Source organism: Cebus imitator, unplaced genomic scaffold, assembly GCF_001604975.1.
Source record: "Cebus imitator isolate Cc_AM_T3 unplaced genomic scaffold, Cebus_imitator-1.0 Scaffold651, whole genome shotgun sequence".
Taxonomy (NCBI): Eukaryota; Metazoa; Chordata; class Mammalia; order Primates; family Cebidae; genus Cebus; species Cebus imitator.
Genome location: NW_016107966.1, coordinates 116,141 through 129,500, shown reverse-complemented (window position 1 = coordinate 129,500; position 13,360 = coordinate 116,141). Strand labels below are relative to the sequence as shown.

The 13,360-nt window shown below is 37.4% G+C and overlaps 2 protein-coding genes across 4 annotated transcripts in view; one reads left to right on the top strand and one right to left on the bottom strand.

Annotated features, from left to right (window-relative positions):
* The window catches only part of USP50 (ubiquitin specific peptidase 50), a 56,473-nt gene extending 47,450 nt beyond the window's left edge, over window positions 1–9,023 (top strand). Inside the window, 2 exon segments of the mRNA XM_017517884.2 lie at window positions 8,230–8,315; window positions 8,317–9,023. Of these exon segments, the coding sequence (XP_017373373.1) occupies window positions 8,230–8,315; window positions 8,317–8,413 (183 nt within the window). The 3' untranslated portion in view covers window positions 8,414–9,023.
* A 506-nt stretch (window positions 9,024–9,529) lies between these two features.
* The window catches only part of USP8 (ubiquitin specific peptidase 8), an 80,146-nt gene continuing 76,315 nt past the window's right edge, over window positions 9,530–13,360 (bottom strand). For all 3 annotated transcript variants that reach the window (XM_017517881.2, XM_017517882.2, XM_037734665.1), the window contains exons 17-20: window positions 12,595–12,831; window positions 11,779–11,921; window positions 10,376–10,508; window positions 9,530–10,209 (exon numbers count right to left, since the gene is read on the bottom strand). In XM_017517881.2, coding sequence (XP_017373370.1) covers window positions 10,024–10,209; window positions 10,376–10,508; window positions 11,779–11,921; window positions 12,595–12,831 — 699 coding nt within the window. In that variant the 3' untranslated portion in view covers window positions 9,530–10,023. The remainder of the gene's footprint in view (window positions 10,210–10,375; window positions 10,509–11,778; window positions 11,922–12,594; window positions 12,832–13,360) is intronic.

Below are 13,360 nucleotides of genomic sequence, written 5' to 3'. Positions count from 1 at the left end.
TCTCAAAAACAAAAAAAAAAACAAAAAAAAAACCTATAGCTTCCATACTTAAAACGTAAAGTTAATCAAGGTCATTATATTCTCCTCCCAAACAAATGGAAGGCTCTTAGAACATTGTAATTCTGATCGCTGAACTATTGTTTTCAGCATTTTTTGTTTTTGTTTTTGAGACAGGGTCTTGCCCTGTTGTCCAGACTGGAGTGCACTAGTGGGCAATCAATCATAGCTCACTACAGTTTTGAACTCTGGGCTCAAGGGATCCTTCTGCCTCTGCCTGCCAAGTAGCTGGGACTACATGCAAGCCACTGTGCATGGCTAACTTTTTATTTTTTGTAGAGACCAGGTCTCACTGTGTTGTGCAGTTTGGTGTCAAACTCCTGGGCTCAATTGGCCTCCCTAAGTGCTGGGGATTACAGGTGTGAGCCACCATGCCCAGCTGGTTTTAACTCATTTTTTATATGCCTCCAAAAGAGACATTATTTGTTATGGTTTTCTACAGTTCATACTGGGTTATATCTGCCAGGATCTTCATCAGTCTTTTTTGTTAATCACTATTATGTATTACTTCTTCCTTCTTTATTCAATTTTAAAAATTCATGTGGCATATATTTCAACAGGCTTTTCAGTGAGGCTCTGTTATCCTAAAGTCTCTCAGTCTTTGAAAAGTCTTTAGTTAATTTTTGTTCTTGGATGATAAATAGAAATCAAATTCTAGATTGACAGTTATTTTTATTATTTTGAAGCTACTGTATTATCTTTGATTTCTATGGCTGCTACGGAGAACTTCTACCACCAGGTTATATTCTTGTGGGTAAACTATCTTTTTCTTTCCAGTTGTTTTTAAGCTTTTTATCTCTGTCGTTCTGCAGTATTTTTATTTATCCCTGGCTCACTGCGTTTCCTAAAGGTGAAGATGCATGTCTTTCATTAATCATTTTCAGCCATCATCACTTTTAATATTGCCTTGCTCCTCTACTCTTGATTCTCTCCTCTGAGAACTTCTACTGGACATATGCTGAATATTCTCATTCAATTGTTCATGCCTTTTAACCCATATTTTCCATCACTGCTCCATTCTTGCTAATTTCCCCAACTTCATTTTATATAGTTTATTCATTCTCTAATTCCATATACTAATATCTTAAGTTAATTTCCAGCACAGTTGTACCTCGGTATCTGCAGGGAGTTGGTTCCAGGATCCCTTTCACTACCAAAACCCACAGATTCTCAAGGACCCTATATAAAGTGGTGTCTTTATGGTGCTTTTTGTTTGTTTTTATTCTTTTTTGAGACAAGGTCTCATTCTGTTGCCAGGCTGGAGAGCAGTAGCACAGTCATGGCTCACTATAGCCTCAACCTCCTGGGCTCAGGTGATTCTCCCACCTCGATCTACCAAGTAGCTGGGACTACAGGCACATGCCACTATGCCTGGTCAATTTTTGTATTTTGTGTAGACAGGGTTTTGCCATGTTGCCCAGGCTGGTCTAGAACTCCTGGGCTCAAGTAGTCTGCCTGTCCCCATCTGCCAAAAGCACTGGGATTACAGGAGTGAGTCACCATGCCCAGCCTGGCGAAGTATTTGCATGTAACCTATGCACATCCTCTCATATACTTTAAATAATCTCTGGATTACTTATAATACCGAATACAAGAACTTTGTAAATAATTCTTATACTGTAGTTTAAAATTTGTATCATTTTTATTGTTGCATTGTTTTTTCAGGTATTTCCCATCACAGTTAGTTGATTTTGAAGATACAGAACCTGTAAATAGGGAGGGCTAACTATGTTGTATTTCTCATTTCTGAAAATTCTATTTAGTTTCTAAAGTTTGTTTTCTTCTTCTAAATATCTTTAATTTTAAATATACTTTATTTGTAGCCTCTGCTTAATAATTCTGTTATTTAAAGTCCTTAGGGGTCCTTATTGCCTTCTGACTCTTATGATAAATTGCCTCCATGTGTGTTCTGTTATTTTGAATTGTGATCTCAACTTTGGGGTTTTATATGTGGGTATCCTGTTCAGTCTGAGTTAACGTGCAACAAGCTAGAAATTCTGTTTCCTTCTGGCAACTGCCTAGAAATACTTTTCATATTAAATTCACAGGATTCTCAGACCTTACAAGTAGTATAAATTGGAATCCCAAACTGGTCAGAAGGTAGGTCTGTGGTGACAAATTCCCAGGAATGAATTTTATTCTCTGTACCATGAGTCCAAGCTAACACAAGCACTGGGAGGCGGATTTTTAAAAAAATCCTTTCATTGAAGGTGAATTTCTTTAAGGGTCCTGGCTTTGTTTGTGGATATCAATCCAACTTCTCACTTTGTAGGGGGGGCTAAGACCTTACCTCTAGTGTCCTTGTGTGATCTTTTTAAAAACCCAAGCATAGCTAGGCACAGTGGCTCATGCCTGTAATTCCAACACTTTGGGAGGCTGAGATGGGTGGATCACTTGTGGTCAGGAGTTTGAGACCAGCCTGGCAACCATGGCAAAACCCCATCTCTACAAAAAAATATGAAAATGAGCTGGGTGTGGTGGCACACGTTTGTAGTCCCAGCTACTCAGGAGGCTGAGGCTGGAAAATTGCTTGAACCTGGGAGGTCGCAGTGAGCCGAGACAGCACCATTGCACTCCAGCCTAGGTGACAAAGTGAGACTCCATCTCAAAAAAAAAAAGAAACCAAACACAAGCATACTGGTTACAGAGACTAGGGACTGTCTTTACTCCCAGGCAGTCACAGAGCATAAACCACACACCATACTGTTGAATTTTATGTTTTGGGGCCCCGCCCAGGCTGGAGTGCAGTGGCACAATCTTGGCTTACCACAACGTCCGCCTCTTAAGTTCAAGCAATTCTCTTGCCTCAGCCTCCCAAGTAGCTGGGATTACAGGCATGTGCCACCATCCCTCGCTAATTTTTGCATTTTTAGTAGAGACGGGTATTCATCATGTTGGCCAGGCTGGTCTCAAACTCCTGACCTCAAGTGATCCAACCACCTTGGCCTCCCAAACTGTTGGTATTACAAGCATGAGACATCATGCGCCCGGGTGATGATGTCAAAAAAATTTTAAACATTAATTCATCAACCCTGAACATAATACTCCAGTTATGGTCTATCAAATCACTTCAGCACATGACTTCATCTACCAGATAGTTTTCTTTTTTTAAATTATACTTTAAGTTCTGGGCTTCATGTGCAGAACGTGCAAGTTTGTTACATAGGTATATATGTGCCATGGTGGTTTGCTGCATCCATCACCCTGTCATCTACATCAGGTATTTCTCCTAATGCTACCTCTCCCCTGACCACCCACCCCGCTGCTATCACTTCCCTTGCCCCCCATCCCCTGCCCCCCAACAGGCCCTAGTGTGTGATGTTTCTCTCCCTGTGTCCATGTGTTCTCATTGTTCAACACCCACTTAGGAGTGAGAACACGTGGTGTTTGGTTTTCTGGTCTTTTGTCAGTTTGCTGAGAATGATGGTTTCAAGCTTTATCTATGTCCCTGCAAAGGACATGACCTCATCCCTGTTTTATGGCTGCATAGCATTCCATGGTGTATATGTGCCACATTTTCTTTATCCAGTCTATCATTCATGGGCATTTGGGTTGGTTCCAAGTCTTTGCTATTGTGAACAGTGCTGCAATAAACATACATGTGTATGTGTCTTTATAACAGAATGATTTATAATCCTTTGTGTATATACCCAGTAATGGGATTGCTGCGTCAAATCATATTTCTGTTTCTAGATCCTTGAGGAATCACCACCACACTGTCTTCCACATCCTCTCCAGCATCTGTTGTCTCCTGATTAATGATCACTATTCTAACTGGCATGAGATGGTATCTCATTGTGGTTTTGATTTGCATTTCTCTAATGATCAGTGACGATGAGCTTTTTCTTGTTTGTGGGCTGCACAAATATCTTCTTTTGAGAAGTGTCTGTTCATATCCTTCACCCACTTTTTGATGGGGTTGTTTTTTTTCTTGTAAATTTAAGCTTTTTATAAACTCTGGATATTAGCCCTTTGTCAGATGGGTAGATTGCAAACATTCCAACCTTTTTTCCCATTCTGTTGGTTGTCAGTTCACTGTAATGATAGTTTATTTTGCTGTGCAGAAGCTCTTTAGTTTAATTAGATCTGATTTGTCAATTTTGGTTTTTGTTGCCATTGCTTTTGGTGTTTTACTCATGAAGTCCTTGCCCATGCCTATGTCCTGAATGATATTGCCTAGGTTTTCTTCTAGAGTTTTTATGGTTTTAGGTCTTATGTTTAAATCTTTAATACATCTTAATTTTTTTTATAAGGTGTAAGGAAGGGATCCAGTTTCAGCTTTCTGCATATGGGTAGCCAGTTTTCTCAACATCATTTATTAAATAGGAAATCCTTTCCCCATTGCTTGTTTTTGTCAGGTTTGTCAAAGATCAGATGGTTGTAGATGTGTGGTGTTATTATTTTTTTCTTTTTTATAAAAAGAGATGGGGTTTCACCATGTTGGCCAGGCTGGTCTTGAACTCTTGATCTCGTGATCCACCCATCTTGGCCTCCCAAAGTGCTGGGATTACAAGCGTGAGCCACCGCGCCTGGCTGTGGTGTTATTTCTGAGACCTCTGTTCTGTTCCATTCGTCTTTATGTGTTCTGGTATCAGTACCATGCTGTTCTGATTCCTGTAGCCTTGTGGTATAGGTTGAAGTCAGGTAGTGTGGCGCCTCCAGCATTTTTTTTTTCTTTTTTGCTTAGGATTGTCTTGGCTATGCCAGCTGTTTTTTGGTTCCATAGGCAGTTTAAGGTGGTTTTTTCCAATTCTGTGAAGAAAGTCAATGATAGCTTGATGGGGATAGCATTTAATCTATAAATTGCTTTGGGCAGTGTGGCCATTTTCATGTTATTGATTATTCCTAACAATGAGCATGGAATGTTTTTCCATATGTGTCCTCTGTTATTACCTTGAGCAGTGGTTTGTAGTTCTCCTTGAAGAAGTCCTCCACATCCCTTGTTAGTTGTATTCCTAGGTACTTTATTCTCTTTGTAGGAATTGTGAATGGGAGTTCACTCATGATTTGGCTGTTTGTCTGTTATTGGTGTATAGGAATGCAGCTGTGAATTCAGCTGTGAGCCCGTCTGGTCCTGGACTGTTTTTGGTTGGTAGGCTGTTAATTGCTGTCTCAACTTCAGACCTTGTTATTGGTCTATTCAGGAATTTGGCTTCTTCTTGGTTTAGTCTGGGAGGGTGTAAGTGTCCTGGATTCATTTTTTGGAAGGGTTTTCACGTCTCTATCTCCTTCACTTCTGCTCTTAGCTATTTCTTCCACTAGCTTTTGAATTTTTTCTTACTCTTCTAGTATTTTGTTTTTCTTAATTGAATTATATCACACTATTTTGGGCACTGTATTTTTAATGTAAGGAAGCATGTCAGCTTAAAGTCACATGGCAAGGATCAGGACCAGAATCTTACCTTGATATATATATATATATATATATATATATATATATAGAATATATATATATATATATATATATATAAAATATATATATATATATATATATATACAGAATATATATATATATATATATACACAGAATATATATATATATATACACAGAATATATATATATATATATATATACACACAGAATATATANATATATATATATATATATATATATATATACAGAATATATATATATTGATACAGAGTTTTGCTCGTGTCCCCCAGGCTGGAGTGCAATGGTTCAATCTCGGCTCATTGCAACCTCCACCTCCTGGGTTCAAGTGATTCTTCTGCTTCAGCCTCCCAAGTAGCTGGGATTACAGACACACGCCATCACTCCCAGGTAATTTTTGTATTTGTATATATACAGAGTTTCACCATGTTGGCCAAGCTAGTCTTGAACTCCTGACCTCAAGTGATCCCACCCATCTCAGCCTTTCAAAGTGCTGGGATTACAGGTGTTATCCACCACGCCCAGCAGAACCTTGATCTTTTAAATGTGAATTTCAGATATTTCTATGACCTGTAAGGGGAGAGGTGGGGAAGATGAAGGTTGAAGGGAATATTGAATAAGAAACTATCTGTACTAGCTCCTCAATACATGAGATATTTGATAATAGCTATATAAAACAAGCCTTATTCCCATGTTAACAGATGAGAAATTAAAGCTCAAAAAGGTTAAATGATTTTGCTAAGATCACTATGTGACCCGAATTCCAGTAGTAATTGCCTAGACAAATCCATTTTCAAGCAGGGCGCAGTGGTGTATGCCTGTAGTCCTAGCTATTTGTGGTCTGAGGTGAGAGGATTGCTTGTGCCTAGGAGTTCACGTACAGCTTGGGCAACATAGCGAGAACCTATTTCTGAAAATAAATAGGTTGGGTGCAGTGGCTCATGCCTGTAATCCCAGCACTTTGGGAGGCCAAGGCACGTGGATCACTTGAGGTCAGGAGTTCAAGACCAGCCTGGCCAACATGGTGAAACTGTCTCTACTAAAAATACAAAAAATTAGCTGGGCGTGGTGGTGTGTGCCTGTAATCCCAGTTACTTGGGAGGCTGAGGCAGAGGCAGAATAGCTTGAACCCAGGAGGCAGAGGTTGTGGTGAGTTGAGATCATCCTGCTGCACTCCAGTGTGGCAACACAGCGAGACTCCCTCTCAAATAAAAAATAAATGAATAATCCATTTTCTTCCCTCTACACCAGAGGTCAGCAAACTTATTCTGTTAAAGGCCAAACAGTAAATATTTTAGGCCTCGTAAGCCATGCAGTATCTGCTGCAACTATTCAGTTTTCCTGTTGTAGCATTAAGGAAGCCACTGAAAAGTGTAAACAACGAGCATGGCTGTGTTCCCGTAAAACTTTAAGGACAGTGACATTTGAATTTCATATAATTTTCACACGTAACACTACTATTACTTGGATCTTTTCCCCAAGCATACAAAAATATAAAACCCATTGGTAATGCATGGGTCTTGCACAAACAGCCTGGAGTTGACCCATGGGCCATGGTTTGCTGACCCCTCTTGTACACCATAACACCTTCTTGTAAGTACACCTCTCTTATGCCTTTGTTCCAAACAATACTGGGTTAGGAAAGACATGGAAAGAAAATGAGACACATTATTATTTTTTTTTTTTTGAGATGGAGTTTTACTCATGTTACCCAGGCTGGAGTGCAATGGCGCATCTCGGCTCACCGCAACCTCCGCCTCCTGGGTTCAGGCGATTCTCCTGCCTCGGCCTCCTGAGTAGCTGGGATAACAGGCACGTGCCACCATGCCCAGCTAATTTTTTGTATTTTTAGTAGAGACGGGGTTTCACCAAGTTGACCAGGATGGTCTCGATCTCTTGACCTCGTGATCCACCCACCTTGGCCTCCCAAAGTGCTGGGATTACAGGCTTGAGCCACCGCGCCCGGCCTGAGACACATTATTTTTTGTACCCTATAGGTGATTGAGGGGTTGTTGCTACATAGCCCCCTCAATTTATGCTGTAGGAGTCTTATTCTAACGCTAAATGTTAGAATATGCAGTTGGGAGTCTTATTCTAACGTTAAATGTCTCTTTTGTGGCTTATCCTAACCTTAAAATTGTAAATTCATTTAAGAAAGATTTTTTTTTTTTTTTTAAGACAGGGTCTTACTCTGTCACCCAGGCTGGAGTACAGTGGTATAGCCATGTCTCTCTGTAGCATCAACCTCCCAGGCTCAAGAGATTTTACCACCCTAACCTCCTGAGTAGCTGGGACTATAAGGTGTGCACCACCATGCCTAATCTTTTTTTTTTTTAGATACGGGTCAAACTATGTTGCCCAGGCTGGTCTTGAACACCTGGACTCAAGCATTCTGCCTGCCTCTACCTCCCAGTGTTGGGATTACAGGTGTGAGGCACTGTACCTATCTTCTTATTGTAAAATTTCCTTTAATGCTTTAATAATTGGTGTATAGTAAGTGCTAACTAAATACTCACTGATAAGCACTGATCAGACGCTGCCAAATACTGTCTTTCTTTATTCACAGATGATAGTCAATGGGCAAAACATATAAGCAGTTACAATGAAATGAGAAGCAGTATAGCAGTCAGGCTATATGTAAGATTTAACAACAAAATTATCACTTCCTTTTAATTTAGTTTAAGGGATAATTTAAAAAGCATTTCTTGGCCCTATCATTTCAGTTCCAGTCATTATTATGTGTAAGTGAACACTAAGTTTGATTTTCCCTTCTCTCACAGAACAATTTTGGTGATCTAGATGGTGGCCACTACGCTGCTTTCTGCAAGAATTCGGTCACACAGGCCTGGTATAGCTTTGGTGACACAGGTCAGTGAGATTCCAGGTACTTCCGTTCAAAACGCTACAGCCTATCTCCTGTTCTATAGCTGTCAGCCCTTTTCCATACCGACACAAAAGTGTTAAAAGCCAGGAAAATGGTGTTTCTGGAACACTGCAAAACAAGCAATTAGCATGTGGTGGTAGAGTTTTGTCATTAAACTCTTACAACGGACTTGCATCATTAACATTTTTATGTCTTTCGGGAATGTTATACAACCTTTTATCTTAACGTAAGTCTGTTGTCCAGAAGAGGGGTGCTGGTTCACTGGAAAAGGCAGTGTGAAGATAATGCAATGCTAATGGACAGAGGCCTTCAAAACACTGCAGATTACATAGTGAGTTCAGGTTTTAAAATTCAGTGTTTATCAGAAAATATCTCATATATAGTCAACAAATTATTTTCCAAAGATACTTCATGGAGCTAAACAAAAATAATTTTTGTTCAAATGGCTCTTTGAGTTTAAGAATGTGATCTGGATATATCTGATACAATAATTTAGCCAATAAGTAAGTGGTAAGTTTCTTACACTAATTGTAAAACATGAAAAGCTTTCAGCTTCACAATTTGAACCCCATCCTTTCATCTTCTCCCTGAGAGCCTGCTAATGGTGATCTCTTTCTGAAGTACTTTTAGAATCTTATTTTTATATGGAGTGTTTTACTGACTACACATATAGCAACTGAGTCCCTTGGTTTAATATATCACTCTGTGAAGATGTGGTTTATAATGCAGTTCACTTTGCAACCATGCCTGACACCTAGAATTTTTACCTTAATATGTAGAATGAATATTCTCAACATATGAGAATACTAGTCTTGAAAGGATGGCTCTGGGTGTTATTATATAGCACACATGTGTGTATAAAATCTATGGTTTTACATACATAGATACACTGTATTTGATAATACAGTATTAAAGACAAAACACAGGGTTGTCAATTATTTTTCTCATTAAGATTTTAATGTAGCTGTAAATGAAATTCTCATTTTAAAAAAATTAAAGAAAGTTTCCATTTTTTTTTTTAGAATAAAGATTTAGTGCACAAATACAGCCCAAAGCCAACAGAAAAATAGCTCTGCCCTGTCAGTCATTTCCCTAAGAAAGCAATGCAGTTACTCAAAATAGGCTGAAAGAAAAAAAAAAAAAAAAAAAAAAAAAAAAAAAAAAAAAAAAAAAAAAAAAAACAAAAAAAAAAAAAAAAAAAAAAAAAAAAAAAAAGCCTCTGAGTTCTAGTTTTCACAAAAGGACCACATGTTAAACTATGTACATTGATTTGATGTGCAAGTATGCAATAAATATGTACACATACATTCCTATCTGCTTTACATCATTCTAGAGTATATCAAGATGGGATTTAGAAATGTGAAAAGGCCGTAATAGTGAAAAGGAAAAACAAGGATACAATGGGTTTTAGACCAGCAGAATAATGCTTAGCTAGTTAATTATTTTAACTTTGGAGCAGATTAAAAAAATTGTTTTGAAATAAATGGTACCTGTGAGTGATGCTTACTGCAATACTTGTTAAATGTTATTTGTCAGCACTGACCGGAATTATATAGTGCTAGTAACATAGCTCCCACTGTCCTAGAATTCCTCTAAATGGCCAGCTATAGCTACCATTATCTTGATAAGCATTTCAAGAGTTGTGTTGCTGAGCCTTTTAAAAGATAACTAGCTTATAACCTATGTCTCCTTATGTGGCTACATCAGTTACTCGTGGTCCCAAGGAAGTATAAAAGAGGATATAAGCTGCTGAAGATTTCACAGAAGAAACAGAGATATCGGAAACTTCGTGATCATCAAACTTAAACCACCGTTGTCTCGCTGCGTTTTTACAATAGGCTGTGTAGTGGCCTCCATCCAGCCCGCCGTAGTGATTCTGTGCCAAACAGAATAGAAAATCAATTCAATTTAAATTGTTATTTAAAATATGCCAATAGTTTCAAAGCTTTATGTTGTTCTTACTCTCCCATGAGGTAGGAAACCACTTGAAACTTTTTAACTTGCTTTGAAACAAATTGTCTTCAGTTCAAAGAGATACTTACTGAAACAGAAAACAAATTATATTTCTTCAGATTGTTCTTTGGACCAATAACATATTGTGACAAGTCAAGATTTTCTAAAGGGAAATCCACAGATGTCTGCAATTTTTGTTTCCACCTGCCATCATAGGAAAAACTGCAGAACAAAACATTACAATTATACTGACAGAGGAAGATACTAGGATGAATCTTCATTCATTAACATCCAGAATGTTAGCCAGGACCATAAAAATCAATTTCAAATATAAAGACTTGGAATTTTAGTAGTAGGGGAACCCATTAAAGATATTTGGCTCCATTTTCATTTTACAAATGAGAAAACTGAGGCACACCGATATTTAATGATGTGCCTAAGGTCAAACAGCCAGAACTGTAGAGGTAGAACTACACTCTGGTCCAGCTACAACTGCTACATGAGTCTTCTACAAAGGTAAGACACACATGTTTATAATGCTGATCACCACAAAAGCAGAGAATGAAAGCCAGAAATTGACAGTAGGGAAACTATTGACTAAAATAATGGCATTCATTCTGGCATATTCTGCTCCTTTAAACATCAAAACAATGATATATTGGTTGGTGTAATATGGCTATTTCAGAATTTTAAAAAATATTCAGCAGTAAAAATGTTAACAAATGTGTAATCACTTATAGAATGTTTATACCTCCACAATTCTCAAATAAGACAATGGAAAAAACTAGCTTTTGTTAGAAAGCTTTTTTTTTTTTTATCTTAATACAAGATAAAACATTTTAAACAAATGCTTTCGACACAAAAATTACAGTTCTCAATAAAAAAGTGCAACTTTAAAGTTTTTCAAAAAATCAACTCTCAGTTCTCACTACACGGATGGATTACATGAAGACAAAAGAATCAGCAAAAGAAATAGTTTGTGTTTTCTAACTCTTGTCATTATTCCTTCTATTACAGGACTAGATCTTTTTCATCAATTGGAAAATCTGGACAAAATTATTTCTGCACTTAATGGTATCATTAACATATTTTATCTTTAAAATTATACTTTAAAAATTATAAATTTCATTTAACACATGACTGTTATGCTTAGTCTGCTGTTTGAATGTTTCGTTTCATGTGCTATTTTGTTTTTGAATTATATGTATAACTTTTTATACATTTTCACTTGATGCTTTGTAATTATTTAAAATTATGTCTGAAACGCAATAATCATAAGAAATGACATGAACTAGTGGTATTGTCATTTTCCTATGGTATTTGAAAACACTGAGATGAACTAACATTTCTGCTTTATCTCCCTAGATCTACTGTAACCAGATAATTGTCCTTTGTTATGTACCCATGGCAGGCAGTACAAGTATAAATGACACAGGACTTAGAATTCCTTCATTTAATTTCACTGAACAGAAAAAAAAACTTTTCCCTTTACCGTTTCAGATGCACTAAAAGCACAGGTGGTAACTTCCAGATTTCTATCTTTTTTAGAGAATCCCGTCGAGCTCTGCAATGACTGCAGTAAAATCTGTTGTTATCTGTGAGTTTTTCTTCTTTGGAAAATAATCTAAGGCAATCCTGGCAGAAAAAAAGAAGTAGCAGATACTCATTAATTCATTTCTTCAACAGTGTCAAAGAGCACCTATTTAGTCACTCTGCAGGCACCAGTGATTCAACAATAAACTACCCAGAAGAGTTCCTGCCCTCCCAAAGCTTGTGATCTAGTGAAGAGTGTAGACAAGTGAACACAGACAGCACAGTGTGTGGTGAGTGCTCTCTACAATGTGTTGTGACAGGACACAGGAAAGCCCCTAACCTGATCAATCAGGGAAAACCTGTTGGAGGAAATGATATTCTGGAGGTTTTTAAGACTAAAGGTATCAATAAGCTATTATATAAGAAACATTGTTGATATATGGAAAATAGGACATTTACTTGCTATCCCCATGTAAAGCAAATGCTTATGAAAAGTAGGCCTAAGTTGAAGTCAACAGACAACTTTCCAAATTGACTTATAAAACTTCTTAAAAACATATTAACAATTCTTAAAGAATATTTAATAGCGGTACTTTAAAAAAAATTCTAATTCTTTCTCATCTACATAGTCCTAATTATAAAACAGAATTTATATAGAGTTTTACTGATAAAATGTTTATAAGAGTAAAGACCAGAAATAAACAACATACATCTCTATATCCATATAAACAGCATTTTTATCCAATAAATCATTTTCTCCCTATCTTAAATTTACCTGTAATGTACATTTACTTGTGGATGCTAGCGGCAGAGACAAATACATGAAGGCCTCAAATGTCCTAGACTTTTTGTGACAGGTGAGGCACTGTACTGTAGATTTGAATTGACCCTGAAAAAGTGCAACAATTATAGACTCATTGAGCTGCTTGTGTTTCTGCCAGGCATGTTCTGCAGCTTTAAAGTCATCGAGATGATCATTATTTTCTTCTTTATATCTCTTCCGATTATCAGCCTGGAAATAACAGAATTATTTAAGCTCTATATTAATATCTCAAAGATATAAATTGAAAGAATAAAAGTAAATACAAACACTATGCAGATTTAGAAACACTTGTAATTCTCACAAAGGAGCTGTGATCTCATTGAGTGTGGCAAAAATAATTCTAGCCAAAAATACTGAAAAAACCCACTTTATCAAAGAATATGACTTGCTGAAATTTCCCCAATTTTTATTTAAAAAGCTAAAAAGGGTCAGATCTGGTGGTTCATGCCTATCATCCCAGTATTCTGGGAGGCCAAGTCAGGAGGATTGCTTGGGGCCAGGACTTCGAGACCAGCCTGTGCAACACAGTGAGAATCCCATCTCTAGCAGAAAAAAAGCTAAAAAGTTTGGTTTTGAAAAAAGATATCCTACATGTAGCTGGGAATTAAGGCTACAACTAGACAGATAAAATTTTGTTGCCCTAGCCTCTCTATATGTATATATACACATTTGTAAGTGTATTGTGTGTGTGTGTGTGTGTGTGTGTGTGTGTGTATAT